Here is a 22,096-nt window from a genome sequence, read left to right as displayed (position 1 = left end):
TTTCTTATCTCAAGACGATGACTTACATAAAGTATATATAGATGGGAAAAACCCCACACCCTCGTCTATTAGCAATACGGAACTAATAAATAGTGTAATCTCTCTTAACGCTAATGAGCCGCTTCGCTTCGGTCCAAGCTTGAATTTGGATCATAGCTCAACATATAGTTGGGGCGGCACATGTGGCAGCTGACCCAGCTGTCCATTGTCTTGCTTGCTCACTACAGCTTGGCTTAGTGTGGCCATGAACCTTGGAATAAACAATGTTCAATCAAATTTCTTCTAGTAATGAAAGGGCGGGCCTAGTGCAAGCGGGAGAGTCTTAGCGCATGTGACCTTCTCGCATTGCACATGCGAGGGTAAGGCTTGCCACTAACACCCTTCCTCAGACCCCGCAAAGAGCAGGAGCTCTCTGCACTGGGTACACCCTTTTAATGAAAGGTGTCGGTGGAACAGAGTTGCGAGAGTGAGCAACCAAGCCGTGCCCGAGTGCCGGTGACCCGCTGCACCCACATTTTCGTGCCAACCCCATCCGCCAGCCGGCTTGTGGGTAGTAAGCAGCGGTCAAATAGAACTTATCACCATAATTTTATTATCTTAATTTTTTTGATATAGTTTTTTATGTAATTTTATAGATAATTTTTCATGACAAATTTTCTATATTATTTTATTATAACAGTTTTTCAACATAAAATTTCTAACACAATTTTTATGTACCAATTTTACGAATAACATAACTTATACGTATAAGTTTTTGTTGTTTAACAATTTTGTTACATAACTTGTTTTGGATAGATTTCTAAATCTAAAAAAAATACATTGATAGCACATTTAAGAAAAATGATAGGTTACTATAAAAAATAAAAATAAAAATAAAAATAAAAATAAAATGACAGAAAAAAATAAAAATAAAAACTGTAATCCGCTAATATGCAAGCTGCGCTGACAACACGTGGACATAACGCCGAAAAAACCACGGGCACCAGCTAGCAAATCTTCACTATATCGGGTGAGGTTACAAACGTCGGGGATTTACAATTTTTCTTATCTCAAGACGATGACTTACATAAAGTATATATAGATGGGAAAAACCCCACACCCTCGTCTATTAGCAATACGGAACTAATAAATAGTGTAATCTCTCTTAACGCTAATGAGCCGCTTCGCTTCGGTCCAAGCTTGAATTTGGATCATAGCTCAACATATAGTTGGGGCGGCACATGTGGCAGCTGACCCAGCTGTCCATTGTCTTGCTTGCTCACTACAGCTTGGCTTAGTGTGGCCATGAACCTTGGAATAAACAATGTTCAATCAAATTTCTTCTAGTAATGAAAGGGCGGGCCTAGTGCAAGCGGGAGAGTCTTAGCGCATGTGACCTTCTCGCATTGCACATGCGAGGGTAAGGCTTGCCACTAACACCCTTCCTCAGACCCCGCAAAGAGCAGGAGCTCTCTGCACTGGGTACACCCTTTTAATGAAAGGTGTCGGTGGAACAGAGTTGCGAGAGTGAGCAACCAAGCCGTGCCCGAGTGCCGGTGACCCGCTGCACCCACATTTTCGTGCCAACCCCATCCGCCAGCCGGCTTGTGGGTAGTAAGCAGCGGTCAAATAGAACTTATCACCATAATTTTATTATCTTAATTTTTTTGATATAGTTTTTTATGTAATTTTATAGATAATTTTTCATGACAAATTTTCTATATTATTTTATTATAACAGTTTTTCAACATAAAATTTCTAACACAATTTTTATGTACCAATTTTACGAATAACATAACTTATACGTATAAGTTTTTGTTGTTTAACAATTTTGTTACATAACTTGTTTTGGATAGATTTCTAAATCTAAAAAAAATACATTGATAGCACATTTAAGAAAAATGATAGGTTACTATAAAAAATAAAAATAAAAATAAAAATAAAAATAAAATGACAGAAAAAAATAAAAATAAAAACTGTAATCCGCTAATATGCAAGCTGCGCTGACAACACGTGGACATAACGCCGAAAAAACCACGGGCACCAGCTAGCAAATCTTCACTATATCGGGTGAGGTTACAAACGTCGGGGATTTACAATTTTTCTTATCTCAAGACGATGACTTACATAAAGTATATATAGATGGGAAAAACCCCACACCCTCGTCTATTAGCAATACGGAACTAATAAATAGTGTAATCTCTCTTAACGCTAATGAGCCGCTTCGCTTCGGTCCAAGCTTGAATTTGGATCATAGCTCAACATATAGTTGGGGCGGCACATGTGGCAGCTGACCCAGCTGTCCATTGTCTTGCTTGCTCACTACAGCTTGGCTTAGTGTGGCCATGAACCTTGGAATAAACAATGTTCAATCAAATTTCTTCTAGTAATGAAAGGGCGGGCCTAGTGCAAGCGGGAGAGTCTTAGCGCATGTGACCTTCTCGCATTGCACATGCGAGGGTAAGGCTTGCCACTAACACCCTTCCTCAGACCCCGCAAAGAGCAGGAGCTCTCTGCACTGGGTACACCCTTTTAATGAAAGGTGTCGGTGGAACAGAGTTGCGAGAGTGAGCAACCAAGCCGTGCCCGAGTGCCGGTGACCCGCTGCACCCACATTTTCGTGCCAACCCCATCCGCCAGCCGGCTTGTGGGTAGTAAGCAGCGGTCAAATAGAACTTATCACCATAATTTTATTATCTTAATTTTTTTGATATAGTTTTTTATGTAATTTTATAGATAATTTTTCATGACAAATTTTCTATATTATTTTATTATAACAGTTTTTCAACATAAAATTTCTAACACAATTTTTATGTACCAATTTTACGAATAACATAACTTATACGTATAAGTTTTTGTTGTTTAACAATTTTGTTACATAACTTGTTTTGGATAGATTTCTAAATCTAAAAAAAATACATTGATAGCACATTTAAGAAAAATGATAGGTTACTATAAAAAATAAAAATAAAAATAAAAATAAAATGACAGAAAAAAATAAAAATAAAAACTGTAATCCGCTAATATGCAAGCTGCGCTGACAACACGTGGACATAACGCCGAAAAAACCACGGGCACCAGCTAGCAAATCTTCACTATATCGGGTGAGGTTACAAACGTCGGGGATTTACAATTTTTCTTATCTCAAGACGATGACTTACATAAAGTATATATAGATGGGAAAAACCCCACACCCTCGTCTATTAGCAATACGGAACTAATAAATAGTGTAATCTCTCTTAACGCTAATGAGCCGCTTCGCTTCGGTCCAAGCTTGAATTTGGATCATAGCTCAACATATAGTTGGGGCGGCACATGTGGCAGCTGACCCAGCTGTCCATTGTCTTGCTTGCTCACTACAGCTTGGCTTAGTGTGGCCATGAACCTTGGAATAAACAATGTTCAATCAAATTTCTTCTAGTAATGAAAGGGCGGGCCTAGTGCAAGCGGGAGAGTCTTAGCGCATGTGACCTTCTCGCATTGCACATGCGAGGGTAAGGCTTGCCACTAACACCCTTCCTCAGACCCCGCAAAGAGCAGGAGCTCTCTGCACTGGGTACACCCTTTTAATGAAAGGTGTCGGTGGAACAGAGTTGCGAGAGTGAGCAACCAAGCCGTGCCCGAGTGCCGGTGACCCGCTGCACCCACATTTTCGTGCCAACCCCATCCGCCAGCCGGCTTGTGGGTAGTAAGCAGCGGTCAAATAGAACTTATCACCATAATTTTATTATCTTAATTTTTTTGATATAGTTTTTTATGTAATTTTATAGATAATTTTTCATGACAAATTTTCTATATTATTTTATTATAACAGTTTTTCAACATAAAATTTCTAACACAATTTTTATGTACCAATTTTACGAATAACATAACTTATACGTATAAGTTTTTGTTGTTTAACAATTTTGTTACATAACTTGTTTTGGATAGATTTCTAAATCTAAAAAAAAATACATTGATAGCACATTTAAGAAAAATGACAGGTTACTATAAAAAATAAAAATAAAAATAAAATGACAGAAAAAAATAAAAATAAAAACTGTAATCCGCTAATATGCAAGCTGCGCTGACAACACGTGGACATAACGCCGGAAAGGTAAAAATGAAAAATTGGGCCTCGCGGGAAGCACTGCACGGGGAGGCGCGTTTGCCCCAGACAAACGGCCACTAATCAAGATTTGCGCGAGCCGTGAAGCTGCACACATAAAGCATAGAGAAAATTGTGTACCATTAAAAGATCACATATTTGGAGATATACCACTGAAGGATTGGCTGTCACCTCGTTTAAAAAGATGGGTTGGACGGCCTATTGATGATACTGGACAGGCTAATTTGGCTATTAGATTGCAAAAATATTGTCCAGATAAATCCAGTCTTGCCAAATGACTCCTTATAGAGCTTCTCCCTCTTTTTAAATTATAGTTCATTCTAACTTAATCCTAAGTTAGACTCTCAAACTTTGATCGAGTCTTTTTTTTAAAAAAAAATATATATATATTAACATCTTTAAGTTCGAACAAATTCACTATCCGGAATTCATGAAGAGTTTAATTAATGAAACCAACTTCATGTTATAGATGTTGAGATGCATTCTTGTATTAAAACGAAATATAATTTCAGAGCTGTATGGGATGCAAATTTGTACTTCGCTTAGGATTTGCTACGACTATGAAAATGGCGGCCTTCAAAATCTATGGAACAATAAGGAGTGTTAGGATTCTCCAGCAAAGCTCACCTTACCCTGCCCAGCAAGCATCTATAGGAGAGCCACTTGTTTATGGGCGAACTACCTTAGAGTCTGCACTGTTGGCAAGAAAAATCCTTGCTGGCCTAGGTGAGCCAATAGGCTCGCGCTCGATCAGCCAAGCAAGGTGAGGTTTGCTCTAGCTGGCCAGGTAAAGCTGTCCTTGCAACCAAACTGACCATATGTCTCCGGACTAGAGCAGACATTGGTTGAACCCTGCACATCTTGGTTTATGGTTTATTATTTACACTCATTTTGGCCACTCTTTTCAACCATATATTTACAAAATTATACTACTTCTTATATATATATATATCCATAAATATAAGGATTTCATAGTTCTTTCTAAGTTAAACTATTCTAAGCTGACCACGTTCATAGAAGGTATAGCAGTACTGAGGAAATCAAATGAGGATCCTTATATCTGTTATGAATAATATGTTTATTTCTTGGATGCTGTAGTTATTAACACACTTCTCTACAAATATAGTTAATATATAGAATAGTTGAACCTAGAACAAATTCAACAATGCTTTCTTTTGCGGAAAGAGATGGAATATCTCCTCCTCCTATTCCTAATGTCGTATTTAGTGTTGTAGATGTTCTAGTGCTGTAGACATTGTTCTTTGACGTTGGAAATATTTCTCTTCAACGTTGAATATGAATCTAACATAAAATACAATATTGCAGATCATGTATAAATACTGTAGGGACTGAGAGGCCTTTCGTTACATAGGAATTTCATATGAATCAATTCATTTTCACAAGAAAAAAACATAAGAAACAAAAAAAAATTCCGCATTCCAAACATGTTTGAAACTTGTAATAATGAATGGTTGAGTGTATAACTCATGCTAAGGCTAGAATATAAAGTATATTACTTTTTTCTAAAGAAAAAAAAACCTCGCACATTCACTTTTGATGTTGCAATGTGTCACATAAAAAATATTGTTTTTCTAGACAACGAAGAAACTAACAGCTAACCTAAGATTGCGGATGCATTTTTCAAGCAGAATCCATTAGTAGATCTTCAACGAGGGATAAATTGGAGGACGGCCAGGCCATCCGCTTGTAAACCTTCAATGCCTGCATCACACCTGTCATTGGTGACTGCTGAGTGCCGATAAAAATTGAGAAATTTCAATATTTAACCTCGAATTCATAAGTCTCTCAGTATTTGTCAATATTTAACCCCGAATTCATAAGTCTCTCAGTATTTGACATCGAATTTGTAAGCCTTTCGATATTTGACTCTACACACGCGAATTATTTCAATACGGCCAAATATCAGTTATCACTGTTTAGGACACGGGAAATGACCGAACTACCCCTACCTCCTTATCCTACCCTGCAACCGATTGTAACTGAGACGCATTCGTTCGTCTCCGTCGCGAGTCGCACGGACGAGCGACTTCGCTCGCATACGCCGCCGTCCGTTGCCGGTGGCCGCCCGCCCGGTGCCTCTCCGCCCGGCCAGGCCCCCTCCGCTCGCCGCCGCCCGAGCAATCGTCCCGTGGCTGCCGCCGCCGGCTGCCGGCCAGTGCCCGCCGCCTCCGCCTCGCCATCCCCACCCCCGGCCGCTGTTCCCTCCCACCCCCCCGCCCCAGCTGGCCATCACCTCACCACACCTCGCCGGACACGCACGCTACCGGGGATGCTGTGGGCGATGCGGTACCTGCTGGGGTCGCCTGGCGCGAGCGTGTTCGGGTCGAGATCGACGGCGGAGAAGGTGACCCCGGACCTGGGTGCGACGACGGCCATCACCATGGGCGCCACGTCGGGGATCGGCGCGCATGCTGGCGGAGCGCTAAGGCGGCGAAGGACGTGCGCGCGCACATCGTGGCCGAGTGCCCCGCCGCCGCCGTGCTCGTGCTCCCTCCTGTTTCCTACGCCACGTCTCTTTGTGCGCGGTGCGCCTGCTTGTCCGCTCCATCGACCGATCGTGTCGTGCGTGTGTGGTGCGTTTGTCAGACCACGGTCACCACACGCATGTATGTGTATGTGTATGTGTATGTGTATGTGTATGTGATGTGCATGTCTGTGACTGTGCGTGTAGAAACAATGCCGGCAATTTCTGGCACGGGCAGCTGGCGCTCTCGGAGGACGGCGTGGAGGCGGGCGCTGGCCGGCAGCGGGCGTCGGCAGCCGCGGGAGGATTGCTCAGGCGGCGGCGCTCCAGCTCGCAGAGTCGCGGCCTCGTATGGTCCGACTCGCGGAGGCGCGATACGATATTGGGAGAGGAGGGTGCGAACTCAGTTCAATTAGGAGTGTAAAAGGCAGCTGGGAATAACAAACGAGAGAAATGCTTCATAATCCTTCAGATTAAAACAGTTCACGTGCACGGGTCAAATATTGAAAGGCTCGTGAATTTGATGTCAAATACTGATAGACTTGTGAATTCAGGGTCAAATATTGAATTTTCTAGTAAAAACTTGGTCAATCCACGGGCTTCGCCGGTTCAGGTTTCTTGGCCGCCGCCTATGGCGTTGTAAACGGGTCCATGCCGCTTTGACCGAAAAAAATAGTTTGGGGTAAATAAAGAGTAAACTGCACCAGCCGTCCGTAAACTTATACTGCTGTGCCATTCCGGTTTCTAAACTCGCAAATCGACCGTTTAGGTCCTCAAACTTGTTCATCTGTGTCATCTCGGTCGCTAAACTTGTTCGGTTGTGTCATCCCGGTCTATAAACTTGCAAATCACCCGTTTAAGTTCTCAAACTTGTTCAGTTGTGTCATTTCAGTCCCTAAACTGGTTTTGAGTCTCATCTGGGTCAAAACAGGGTGATATAAAAACTTTATATTAAAAAATAATTCATAATTTTTTCATATGAACTCGAATGAAGACAAACTTTATATCAAAATTGTAGCCCTCGACGCGATCTACGACTTTGTAGTTGAAAAGTTTTTAAATTAAAACTGTTTAAGATCCCTAAATATTATTATATATTTATAGATTTTAAAATTTGAAATTTAAAATTATCAAACAATCTTGGATATTGATATGGTCTATATGAAAGTTATAGTTCTCAATACGATCTACAAAGTCATTTAGTGTCCCAAAATTTAATTTTAAATTTCAAAATCTATAAACATACAATAATATTTTGGGACCTTAAACAGTTTTAATTCAAAAAAAAAATTCAACTACAAAGTCGTAGATCGCGTCGAGAGCTATAATTTTGATATAAAATTTGTCTTTATTCGAGTTCATATGAAAAAGTTATGAATTATTTTTTGATATAAAGTTTTTAGATAACCCTATTTTGATCCAGATGAGACTTAAAATCAAGTTTAGGGACCGACATGACACAACTAAACAAGTTTAAGGACTTAAACGAGTGATTTGCAAGTTTAGGAATTGGGATGACACAACCGAATAAGTTTAGGGACCGAGATGACATAGATAAAAGTTTGCCTAAACGATCGATTTACGAGTTTAGAGATCAGAATGACACAGCGGTAGGACCGCTGTTGCACTTTACTCTTAAGTAAATTAGCTACACGCTGCCTCTCCACGTATTCTCCCCATCCTCGCCCCCTCAGTCGCCTCGCCTCCGATCTGCTCCCGGCACGCGGCGCCGCCGTACCCATCTCCACCCGCTCGGACTTCTTTTTCCTGCCTACTCCACTCCTCTGCCTCGCCTTTTGTGTGTCGCCGGGCTACAGGCCGATGCTCTGGCTCAGCCCCACGGGCCACGGCCCTCCTCCATAGCGTGTCGGCCTCGACCATGCCAGCCTCTACCTCGGCGTCGTCGTCGTTGCAATGTCGCATCCCCAGCCACGGCGTGTCCCCGGCGACGAGGTCAGGAACGGCTCTGCGCAGCATGCCGCCTCGCCACCTCCGCTTCTTCGTCTCCCCTAGCGGCCGTTCTTGCTCTCCCCCAGCCGTGGCGCACGCCAATGCAGTGGTCGGCCTTGCTGGTGGCTGGGTGCGCGGATGCACAGGCAGCGATGACGACGGCTCTCCCAAACTTATCTCAAGTTCGCATCAGCATGGACATGCTGCCCAGCTGTCGGCTCCACTCCTCCACATTTGCATTTTTGTGCTGCATCACGGCTCTTCCTGGATGAATTCCACCTGTGCGCCATCTCCTCCCTCATCCGCTAACAACACGGTAGCTACGTCGGCAGCCCCAGCATGATACATGTCCGGCGGCCATCCGGTGGGTAGATTACGGTTTCATCACAGCCCTTTTTTTTCTTCTGTAGATCCACCTCCTTCCACTCTTCATTCTGCAGGAACTTCTGCTTATTTTGTCCTCACATGTAATGTATTTTTGTTTTATCTCATCTCCAACTTTTATTTTATGCCCAGGGATGGACAATGTGATAAGATTCTACTCACAAACAGACGCAGCCTCAGGTAACAATGTACTGCATGTTTGCAATCACCAAATCTTATTACTGCCTGCACACTGATCTCTTTACTTTGTTGACAAGAATTCAACAAGGGAAGGGAACACTCCCTGGAAAGACCAACTAAAAGAAGAGGCTGTATATTCGGATAAACTAATTTGTTGATGCCTATGCTGCAGTATGCCTTCCGTGCTTGCTTTATTCTATATGATGGCACCTCATGCTTAGCATATCTACATTGTTTTACTTGAGATGAGATATAGTGTCATATGTTGTACATACAAATTGGTTTATCCGGTTATTTCGGAATACATCGGAGCAAGTGGCTATACATTTTAACTAAAAAATATATACCTTACTGTTTTATTGTACACATTTTTATTTCAATGTGTTTCATGTGCTACAACCAAGGGCTAAATTTAATATGTACCTAAAAGGTATGTCTCAGTCTAATTCTCTGCTCTGGCTCATGACAAAAAAAGGTTCAGTGTTCTTGATGTATATAAAAGTAGCCTTTAGTGACAACCATTCTCTGGTTCCCTAATTCAAAGCTGCTCATTTTAATCTGTATGTCTTGGTAATATATTTCCATGGTTGTATGACGAAAACTACATGGTAGATATGCTCTTTTGTCCTCATATTATCGTATATTACATTGTTTTCCATCGTATTTTTTTCAAGCAGCATCGGCCTAATTTGTTTCCGAGGTGATTGTATTAATTAGCACCAGCTCTACCTATCAATTAAGGGCAAGGAGTCTTATGTACAAGATGGGCAAAAGCTCAAACACAACAACAATTAGTTTGTTCAGTGATTAGCTCCAAAGTGATCTCTATTCTATACATATAAAACATACCATCTTGGTTGATTGAGTCATCGTTATTATGGGCTCTGTCATACTAAACTTCAACATATCCCTTCTTGAACATCAAGATTTGTATAGCCAACAATATGCATTTATGCTCTGAGAAAAATATACTTACCTGGAACTGCGCTTTTTAAGGGTCTATGGAAAATCATCTCACTTTAGAGTGTATCATGGATATGTGCCTGTTCAATTTGATTATTTGTTTGGTCACGCTGGCTTGAGGACCTTATGCATGAAATAAAATGATGTAGTTTCAGACTATCTGAATTGGTGGTCTCTCAACAAAATGGTGGACCTCGAGGTATGTAACTGTGCAGTGTCAGTTCTCTAGCTGTACCTTATGCAGCAAAATAAATTGATTAAATTTCAGGGTATCTGAATTGGTGCCTTCTGAACAAAATGGCAGGCCTTCATGTATGCACCTGTGCACTAATAGTTCTACAGTTGTTCTTTTCCCCATTTGTGACTTCATGAGTACTGGAAATAATAGCAGGGACATACTTTTCTTTTTCAAAAAATTGCTTCATTCTATTCAAGTAATACATCCATCCATGCTTGTGCTTTCGACCTGACCCTGCCGTCAGATACTGTGCACTTAAAATCTATGTGCTTCTATCTTTGGATTACTTATGTTATAGAGTTGTTAATGGACATGTTGTGCAGGACTTCTAAAAGGAAAATGATGAATCTGACTTTATCCATCAAGTTTTGATGTTTTCAAGTTGAACCTACATACCTTTTGTTGCTCTGTTCATGTATACTAGAACATCAGGCGCCCGAATGATTTGAGAAAAAAACAATATATTATCAATGGACACAGTTAAGATATTAAGCACATATTCATTATTACTGTGGGCCGTGGCACAAGAGCAAAGAGATATCATACGATACTTAGCACACGTCATGAAGCATTCGCAAGCAACACAGGTTGTATAGCCACCACAGCCATTATGGTTCTATTCAGCCATAGAGTAGCCATTATGGTTCTATCTAGGCATACATTACATGCACATCAATTACAATTCAAGATCAAAATTCATGACCATACCGAACACTATAGCTGGTAGCTTAGAATGCCGATCCAAATATACCGCAACAATTAGAGTAGATATATAATGCTATAGGCAAACTAAAAGAGTACTGAACTTCAGTTGTAAATGAGGATTCAGATTCATGTAAATCATCACTCCACTGCAACCGGTAGAGGCAAAAGCACTGTGACCTTCCTTCGATGATTAGTTCTCTTCGATCGCACTGCAAACAGGAGAGGTAAAGAGTTATTATGTTTAGAGGGACCAAGAAAATCAGGTACACATGTAAGGTCAACAAGTTTTAGACTAATAAATATAAAGCTCCAAATGATGCTCACATGGCTATCTAGACAAAAACATGGAGTTTTTTCTTTTTTACATGTGCACCCAAATTTCACCAAAAATTCTAAACATGAGTTGTCAAACATGACCTATTCAAAAGAGCCAATTGCATATATTATCTACCAGCTAATTGTTACACTGGGTCAGAAATCTATGCCAAGCAAAAGAGCTTTCACATAACTAATTGAATTATTGGTGACCACAGCTAGGCAGCAACCACGGAAATTCTGATACACATGTAAGGTCAATGACTTTCAAGTTTCAACTTAGGGCGTCCCCAACAGAGCGATGCAAATCACCAGCAACGTGGGAGAGAGAGAGAGAGAGAGAGAGAGAGAGAGAGAGAGAGAGAGAGAGAGAGAGAGAGAGAGAGAGTAAACAAAGTAGAAAATGCTTGCTGCACATAGTAAAAGAAAGGGAGGGCCACAAGTTCATAGACTGTGAGTTACTTGGGCTCCGTGCGAGCATATGAAAGCTCTAGTTTGGTTTTGGTGAATTGATGAAACCCTAAGTGCTAACCTAGTTTATCAAAGTGATCATGAGATAGGTAGCACATTCTAAGTGGTGAAGCAAATGAAGATCATGACATGATGATGGTGATGCCATGGTGATGATCAAGTGCTTGGACTTGAAAAGAAGAAAGAGAAAAACAAAAGGCTCAAGGCAAAGGTATAAGTGTTAGGAGCCATTTCGTTTTGGTGATCAAGACACTTAGCGAGTGTGATCACATTTAGGTTCGATAGATGTACTATTAAGAGGGGTGAAACTCGTATCGAAATGCGATTATCAAAGTGCCACTAGATGCTCTAACTCATTGCATATGCATTTAGGATCTAGTTGAAAGCTAACACCCTTGAAAATGTTTGTGAAAATATGCTAACACACATGCACAAAGGTGTTACACATTGTGTTTAGCACTTGGGAGCAAGGGTTCGAAACTTCACTGGTGGAGTGTCCGCTCGTAGAGTGCGGACAGTCCGACGGTGCCATCGGCGCCCTGTATAGAAAAGATAGGGTTTCACAGAGTGCACCGGACGCTGGACTCAGCAGCACCGGTGCGTCCGATCAGTGGCAGCAGATGGCGCGCGGGCGTAGAGCTAACCGGACACTGCACGGTAAAAGTGACCGGACGCGCAGGGCCTACATCCGGTCAGTGATGACGTATGCTGACGTAGCGCACAGAGATGATGCAGAGGGGATCGGACGCAAAGGCGAGTCCGATCACCAGGAACCGGACACGTTTGGTTGCTAATCAGAGGTTTGGGGAGCTCTCTGGAAATGATCGGACTCTGAGGCTCGTGTGCCCGGTCACCTATGATCAGACGCGTCCGGTCGTGACTGGAACCTTACTGGAAGTGATCGGACACTAGGGTCCTATGTCCAGTCCTACACTATAGAGCGTTCGGTCACAACTTAAGTGCATTGATGACTGTTGAGATCGGGCGATCAACATTTGAAGTAGGGGCCACGTGGCGTGCATCGCGCGACTGGACGCTGATGTCCTACGTTCGGTCGCCTCAACTTTTTAGAGAACAGAGAGCCAACGGCTCTATTCATGGGGGCTCTCTATTTAAACCCCGTGGTCGGCTCAAGCTCATTCTTTTGGCCATTTGCATTTGAAAGGTCCTAATGGCTAGAAGGGGGGGGTGAATAGCTTATTAAAAATTTCTACAACAATACTTAACAAACCAGTTAGATAATTATGAGGCGAAGCAAGTGTTGCGCTAGCCTACAAAAAATGCAAGCCACCTACCACAATTCTAGTTTCTATTGTCTCTAACCACACAATGGCTATGGCACTACACTAAGTTATTGTGCTCTCAAAAGCTAACTAAAGAGCCACACTAACTAAACTAACAAGCTCTCACAACTAGCTACACTAAAGAGCTTGACAACTACTTTACGATAATGTAAAGAGAGAGAGAGCAAGATAGTTATACCGCTGTGTCGAGGAGTGAATCAATCAATCACAAGGATGAATACCAATGAAGACCAATCACCTCAGAATCAAATGATGACACAATGATTTTTACCGAGGTTCACTTGCTTGCCGGCAAGCTAGTCCTTGTTGTGGTGATTCACTCACTTGGAGGTTCACGCGCTGATTGGCATCACACGCCAAACCCTCAATAGGGTGCCGCACAACCAACACAAGATGAGGATCACACAAGCCACGAGCAATTCACTAGAGTACCTTTTGGCTCTCCATCGGGGAAAGGTCAAGAACCCCTCACAATCACCATGATCGGAGTCGGAGACAATCACCAACCTCCGCTCAATGATCCTAAATGCTCTAAGCTATCTAGGTGGCGGCAACCACCAAGAGTAACAAGCGAATCCCGCAGCAAAACATGAACATCAAGTGCCTCTAGATGCAAACATTCAAGCAATGCACTTGGATTCTCTCCCAATCTCACAAAGATGTTGAATCTATGATGGAGATGAGTGGGAGGGCTTTGGCTAAGCTCACAAGGTTGCTATGTCAATGCAAATGGCCAAGAGGGTGAGCTAGAGCCAGCCATGGGGCTTAAATAGAAGCCCCCACGAAATAGAGCCGTTGTACCCCTTCATTGGGCACTGCTCGGGGTGACCGGACGCTCCGGTCAGATCGACCGGACGCAGGACCCCGACGTCTGGTCGCCCGATGCTTGCCACATGTCATCCGCTTCAAACGCTGATCGCCCAATCTCAACGGTCATCAGTACATTTAAGTAGTGACCGGACGCGCTGCTCAAAGTGACCGAACGCAGGATCCAGCGTTCGGTCGTTTCCAGAAAGGTTCCATTCACAAAAATTCACGACCGAACGCGTCTGGTCATGCCCGACTGGACTCACCCAGCGTCCGGTCACTCAACGTCTCCTCTGTGCACTGCCATGTCAGCGGGACCGAACGCACCCACTCAGCATTCGGTCACCAATTGACCCAGCGTCCAGTCGAAGACCGACGTCAGCATTTTCACTGCTTCCACTGACCGGACGAGCCGGTCCAGTTGAGACCAGCGTCCGGTCCACTCTGTGAAAACCCTGTCTTTTCTATATAGGGCGCCAGTGGCACCGTCGGACTGTCCGCACTCTACGGGCGGACACTCCGCCGGTGAAGTTTCTAACCCTTGCTCAAATGTGCCAATCACCAAGTGTATCACCTTGTGCACATGTGTTAGCATATTTTCACAAATATTTTCAAGGGTGTTAGCACTCCACTAGATCCTAAATGCATATGCAATGAGTTAGAGCATCTAGTGGCACTTTGATAATCGAATTTCGATACGAGTTTCACCCCCTCTTAATAGTATGACTATCAATCCTAAATGTGATCATACTCACTAAGTGTCTCGATCACCAAAACAAAAATGGCTCCTACCACTTATACCTTTGCCTTAAGCCTTTTGTTTTTCTCTTTCTTCTTTTCAAGTCCAAGCACTTGATCATTACCATGACACCACCATCATCATGTCATGATCTTCATTTGCTTCACCACTTGGAATGTGCTACCTATCTCATGATCACTTGATAAACTAGGTTAGCACTTAGGGTTTCATCAATTCACCAAAACAAACTAGAGCTTTCAGCATTGACATAGCAACCTTGTGAGCTTAGCCAAAGCCCTCCCACTCATCTCTATCATTGATTCATCATCTTTGTGAGATTGAGAGAGAATCCAAGTGCATTGCTTGAGTGTTCGCATCTAGAGGCACTTGTATTCGTGTTTCACTGTGGGATTGGCTTGGAGCAGCGAGGATCGTTGAGCAGAGGTTGGTGATTGTCTCCGGCTCCGATGATGGTGATTGTGAGGGGTTCTTGACCTTTACCCGGCGAAGAGCCAAAAGGTACTCTAGTAAATTGCTCGTGGCTTGTGTGATCCTCATCTTGTGTTGGTGGTGCGGCACCCTATTGAGGGTTTGGCGTGTGATGCCAATTAGCGCGTGAACCTCCAAGTGAGTGAATCGCCACAACGAGGACTAGCTTGTCGGCAAGCAAGTGAACCTTGGTAAAAAAAATCATTGTGTCATCATTTGATTCCGAGGTGATTGGTCTTCATTGATATTCATTCTTGTGATTGATTGGTTCATTCCTTGACTCGGCGGTATAACCATCTTGCTCTCTCTCTCTACATTACCGCAAACTAGTTGTCAAGCTCTTTAGTGTAGCTAGTCATGAGAGGTTGTTAGTTTGGTTAGTGTGGCTCTTTAGTTAGCTTTTGAGAGTACACTAACTTAGTGAAGTGACATAGCCATTGTGTGGATAGAGATTATATAAACTAGAATTATGGTAGGTGGCTTGCATTTATAGAAGGCTAGCGCAACACTCGCTTCGCCTCATATTTGTCTAACCGTGTTGCTAAGTATTGTTGTAGAAATTTTAATAGGCTATTCACCCCTCTCTAGCCATTAGGACTTTTCTGCATAGCGCTTGACATCTCGCTGGTGATTGTGAATTTTGCATTCTCTTTCCTCCACCTGGACTAAAATATATTATTTGCTAGCGTTTTGCACCCTTGTTGGGGGCGCCCTTATCTAAGTGTGTGGGGCAGGGAGCAGCAGCAATCGAAAAGAAAAAATGTGTAGCAAGAAAGCTTAAATGTCTAATCTACAACCAACTTGAGTTTGCAGTCAGATCTCGGAATGAAAGTACTTTGAAATTACTGGTGCCAGGAAAATGAGTGTATCAAATTTTAAAAACTGTATTTTCACGCTTGCGGTTATAGTTTGGTTCACTTTAGCTTGGTTCATTTTATGGTGGGGAGCTCTCTTCTCCATTTACAATAAAAGAATGGACTTATTTACTGAATCTGAACTGTGCCGCTGAAATGTTTGTTACCCTCCTGTAATTTTGGCATGCCTAAAAAAAGGACTAGCCATGACATCACACACTGCACGACGTCAAGAAGCAGTATAGAAAAGAAGGTACCACTGCAACATGTATCATAACTACAACAGCATTTAGTAGACAAATGACAAGCACACATGAACAAGCAACACATGTCGCAAACAGACATATCCCTGCAATAGAGTAGGCCATAGAGTGAGCAACAGTCCCCTTACCATAGTGCCATATATGTCAACCACCAGAATAGATGTGCAAAGCCAATACAGCTAGGAAGGAGCAATGGAGAAGTATAGAAGAGATGCGCAGATAGAGCGAAGAAATTAGGAAATGGACAAAGCAGGTAAGTGTGAGAGTGCACCTAGTTAGTTTCCCCCATGCCTATTTTCTAACAGCTAGAAACCTAAGAATATAGTAGCAGGGATCGAGGGAAGAAATTAGGAAATGCCTAATTAGTAATTCAAACCTAAAGGTTAGTATGTCAGATGGAGCATTGTTTCGTGCTTCAACCAACAAATTATGAAAGCTCAATGGCTTAACAATACCACATCGCAAAACCCATAAAAAAGCATAGATCCACAAGAGCAACACCATACTTAAACCCCATGGTGTTACATGTCTTCAAGCGGACCTTTTTTTGAGGACAAGTTAATCAATTTGAATCTAAAAAGGTCAAGATGGATGGATGAGAAGCGATGACCACCTGCGTTCAAACAAATGCAGCCTGGTCAACAATCTATATAGAAACCTTAGTAAGCTCTTCGTAGAAGAAAACAAAGGATTGAATGTGCTAAAAACTATTTTATAATTGTTGAGAACACTGAAAATATGTATCAACCAATGTAGTAATTATTTAGTAATGCAAATAGATATGTCGAGATCCATTTATAGTTTATCTTTTTTCATCAAGCAAGATATTGAACATTTGAAAAATCTATTTGAACCAAGTAGGGTGGGAAATCATAGAAAATCGGTAAAAGAAAAAGAATGAGACCTTGTTGGCTTGTGATAAAGCTTGCAGAAGCCATGGTATTGGTTATGGCTTCCTGCCATGGTGATTATGCCCACCTAGACACTTCAGTACAGTTGTCCCTGCCATCATCAAACTCTGCAGTGAATGCTAACTAAATAAAAAATCTTGAACAAACAAATAATTTTGAGTTAGGTAAATAAGAAAGTTAAAATACAATATGCTCAAGAGAGCCTGAGTGATGGAGAAGGGAAAAGAATAAGTTGCTCGGCTGATTCGCTTTGTCGCCTCCGAGCTGTTGCTCAGTATGAGAGCACCTGAGGCCATATTTATTTCCAGAGCAACAGCGAAGAACGATGCACGCAACGGGAGCGGATCTAAGCAGTAGGAATGGGGAACGGAAGTTTACCGGAACCACTTGCGAATAAAGATTCGCTGCTTGTGCACTATATTGCTGGGATTGTAATGGAAGAAAACGACGGCTTTAGAAGAGGCGGGCAAGACCGTAGTGTGTTGTCGGGTCCAAGGATGAGATGAGGAAGGCGGAGATCCCTCTCTCACGAATCGAGGAGCAACAACGGCGCTCATGCCGACATGGAGGCGGCGAGGGGAGGGGAGGGTAGGGAGGGTCCAGCGCTACCTCCTCTTCCCCGATTAGGCGCCTACTGATCTTGTGCGCCCCCATGCCACAGAGGCCATGCGGCTTCCATCTCGAGCGACGGCTGTGTGGAGGTTGCTATATATGGCCATCGGGCCGGCCCGGCTCGGCACGGCCCGGGCACAGGCCAGGCACGGCCCGCTGGTGTCGGGCCGGCACGGCACGCCGTGCCCCCCCCCCCTCCCCGTGCCGTGCCTTACCGGGCCTCGTGCCCCGTTGACAGCCCAAGCACGGCCCCTCGGGCTGAAATTCGGGCCGTGCCGCCCGCACAGCCCGGCCAAAACTTGCGGGCCGTGCCAGCCCACAACCCAAATTGTAGAAAACCGCTCATCAGATTCTTAATCAACAGCACATTCATAATTTTGACAAGTCATTCACAGAATCACAAAAACAACTTAACTATTTAACAACTTAACAGCAAGACTCAAACACAACAAAAGACAGAGATTTAAAGATAGAAATGAGCTGTGTGCAATGCTGCCTCATTAAAAACCTTTTTGGGTAAAACTCACCCTTGTGAGAAACCCCAAAAAGGGAAAAAGAGTGCAGCACAGCTCTTATAATGTTCAAATGTTCACAATACAAATACCAGATACAAGCATTATGTCTCAACTCTCAAGCCTCACAGGTCTCAATCTCAACTCTCTCAAACTGAACTCTCAACTCTCAGCGCTCAGGTAGCAGCAGAAGCAGAAGCAACAGAAGCACTTGCAGATGTGCTAGCAGAAGGAGGCCCAGATCCATCTTCAGGAACATCAAGATACAGATTCTCAAAGGACTCTGCCAGCTCTTGGTTGTCAGCAGAATGTTGAAGTCTTCTATCACCCAGCTCCCAGTCCTTGATGCAAGCAAGCATCTCCACATGTTCAGGCAGAAGTCTTCGGCGCCGCTCCTCAATAATCCTTCCTGTTAAACTGAAACATGATTTTGAAGAGACAGTAGAAACAGAAACAGCCATAATATCTCTTGCCATTATAGAAAGAACAGGATAGGTTAGTTTGTGGTCACGCCACCAGAGAAGCAAATCAAAATCATCCTCATATGCAGTGACATTGTCACTATCCAGATAAGTTGTGAGCTCACAAGCAACAAAGGCAGCAGATTGAGTTGAAGTGGAGACAGAGGCAGGGGGAGGATGACCAACAACAGCTGATGATCCAGGGCCGCCAAAGATCCTTCCCCATGCTTGTTTCCTCTTACCTGAGTTGACTGCAGGATGTACAGGTCTTTGAGACCTTGTAGAACCATACTTGCTGTCATACTTGGCAAATAACTTGTAAATTTCAGTTTTAACATCAGCATAATATTTATTGTAATCAACACCAATGTTCTCTTTAAGTATTACCAGCACATTAAACAAACCTCTCAACTTAGCTCTAGGATCAAGAATGAAAGCAATAGAATATAACAGAGGTATATTTTCCCAATACTTAAGATATTTAAGCTTCATAGGATAGACAACAGCCATTAGATTTTGATCTTTTTCACTTTCATGCAAATGATGAGCAATGTCAAGCATATGGTGCAGAATTAGTGGACTAGTTGGATAGTAAACACCAGATAGAACACATGTTGATTCATAAAATAATTCTAGGAACTCCAATATCTTGGCAGCAATGAGCCAATGTCTTGGAGTCAACAATGTGCAGCCAAAATTTGCATTAATGAACACAGAAAAAACCTCCTTGTAAGGTAGCAAGTGTTTAAGCATAAGGTATGTAGCATTCCATCTCACATCCATATCTAAACCAAACTTTCTAGGTCTAACACCTTGAGCATTGCAATAATTCTTAAACATGACAATTCTGTGATTAGATGAATTTAAGAAGTTAATAGCAGTTCTAAAATCCTCTGTGTAAGTTTTAAATCTCTTTAAACCAGATTTCACAATTAAATTAATGATATGGCAAGCACAACGCTGATGCATAAGATTATATTTACGCTTATTAGGATCTGATGAAGTAGGTGTTGGATCAGAACCTAAATAACATGCAAACATGGGTGTCAAAGTCTCCATTGCCTTAGCATTGGAGGAAGCATTATCTAGAGTAACAGAATAAATCTTGTCAATCATACCAAATTCCTGAACCACACAAGCAATTTTTTCAGAAATGTTCTCACCAGTGTGCTTCACCTCAATCAACCTGAGGCCAATTACCTTTTTCTGTAGCTCCCAATCTGCACTCACATAATGAGCAACTACACTAATGTAGTCCTCCTTAGCATTTCCAGACCATATGTCAGATGTCAAAGCAACAGATGATGCACCAGACAAAACATGATTCTTAAGCATATTACGACGTTCAGTAAATAGAGCACGAAGGTCTCTAGTGGTGGACTGTCTAGACACCCTACGAAACCTAGGGTTATGAGCACGTTGAATGTACTCCTCAAATGCATCTGTATCACCAATACCCAAAGGCAAATCAAGCCTAGCAATCAATCTGCAGAGTTCAGTTCTAGCTACCTCAGGTTTATAATCCCAGTTATGCACAGAACCATCAGGATTGTAAGATAGCCTAGATTGAACCCTATCACGTTGATCAGTTTTCTGCCTACAAGAGTTCTGGTGCCTCTTCAAGTGACCAGTGCCAGCACTAGATCTAGCAGACAAGGTTGACTTACACATTTTACATTTAGCTTTAGTGCAAATCTGTACTCCATTCATAGTCTCAAATATCTCTTCAAAATCATCCCAGACAGGAGATTTACGCTTACCAACCTTACCATTACCAGCAGCAGCAACAGATGGAACAGAGCCGTTGGAGTTGGAGCCGACCGGGTTCGCAGACGCCGTCGCCCCTTCACCACCGTCGCCGTCTCCGAGATCGACACCGAACAACGCAGTAGTGTCATCACGGATGTCGTCGTCGTTCTCGCCCTCAGGGGCCATGCCAGGCGGAAGCTCGCCATCGTCTTCAGCCATGGCCGCCTCTCCAGCACCGTACCTCAACGGTGCGGGTGGCCGCCTTGCTCCTCGCTCTATGCCGCAGCTAGAGCTTGAAGCATCGGCTACCGACCTGCGAAGGAGGAAGGAATAGATCAGTTAGAGATCTCATCAAAAAAAGAAGAAAGATGGGGATTAGGGTTAGCCGGTTAGGGTTAGGGTTAGGTGCTTACCTTCGCAACCGGAGCTCGGTGCCGGAGAAGAAGACGACGACGGCCCCGCGGCCAGAGAAGACGACACAAGGTTAGCAAGGACGGCGACCGACGGAGGAGGGACAAACGGGGTCAACAAACTCACATAATCATCGAGATCTAGAGGGGAGAAAGGTAGATGGAGAAGGGAGAGGTAGAGAGGGTGAGGAGCACGCCGGCAGCGACGGTTCGAGGTCACCGGAGTCGGGGTCGACGACGGCACAGTGGATACGGTCATACGGCGAGGCGAGAGTGCGAGCGGCGGCTGCGGCGCAGTGGACTGGAGAGTGGAGAGCAGGAGAGGAGAGGAGTCAATCGATTGATTTAGGTTTAGGGTTTGTGAGGGGCGCGGGCGCCGGCTGCCTGCCTGCCTCGCGCTTATATGATAGGGGGAGGCCGGGAGGCCAAAGCGCCGTTGGCCGCTGGGCCGCTAGCAGGCCGCGCGGGAGCCGGGAGCTGCTGCCGGGCCGACCTCGGGCCGACGGCTTATTACCGTGCCGGGCCGTGCTAGCCCGTGGGCTTGCGCAACGGCCCAGGCACGGCCTGTAGCTGCGTGCCGGGCCAGCCCGGGCCCAGAGACCCTCGTGCCGGGCCGGACTCGTGTCGGGTCAAATTAGCGGGCCATGGGCCGGGCTACCGGCCTCGGGCTGCATGGCCAAGTATAGAGGTTGCGCAGGAGGGGTGGAGGTGCGGAGGAGGCGGCGGCGGCGGGGAGAGGAGAGAAACGCGGCGGCAGCGACGGGGAGACGAGAGAAAGGAGAGAGGGATCAAGAGGTCAGGCTAGGGTTGCGGGGTGGGAAGGGGTTGGACTACGGGTTGATTCTAATAATCATAAGTTTTTTTTTTTGGAAAATAGAGAACGGCAGATGTCAGCACGCGAAGGAGCCACCAATGCTCCGAATCCTGTGGTTGAAGAGGAGTCAAGTGGGTTTTAATCAACCCCAATTGCTCTAGCCAGTCCCTAGATAGTTTATCAGTTGCTTTAACTATAGTGGTCCATGCCGCACGTCCTCTATCAGTATGTATAATTCGTTGCAGTTGTACTTTTCTGTAAAGGATTTTACCAAAACTTCATATAAAGAGAATATTTGGCCTATGTCTATCCGATTTGACCTTATTAGAGTTTATCAAATTTTTGTTCCAATTGCAATCACCGTTAAAGATTTTATTTACTGCCTGACATTTT

General features: G+C 43.7%; 1 protein-coding gene across 1 annotated transcript; it reads right to left on the bottom strand.

Moving 5' to 3' along the window:
- Positions 1–18,445: 18,445 nt before the first annotated feature.
- LOC136459613 (zinc finger BED domain-containing protein RICESLEEPER 2-like) lies at positions 18,446–20,698 on the bottom strand. The gene has a single exon (XM_066459454.1). The coding sequence runs from the start codon at positions 20,696–20,698 to the stop codon at positions 18,446–18,448; it is 2,253 nt and encodes a 750-aa protein (XP_066315551.1).
- Positions 20,699–22,096: the final 1,398 nt, after the last annotated feature.

This window comes from Miscanthus floridulus, chromosome 1 (genome assembly GCF_019320115.1).
Source record: "Miscanthus floridulus cultivar M001 chromosome 1, ASM1932011v1, whole genome shotgun sequence".
NCBI classification, from domain to species: Eukaryota; Viridiplantae; Streptophyta; class Magnoliopsida; order Poales; family Poaceae; genus Miscanthus; species Miscanthus floridulus.
This window is presented reverse-complemented; position numbering and strand designations above follow the sequence as displayed.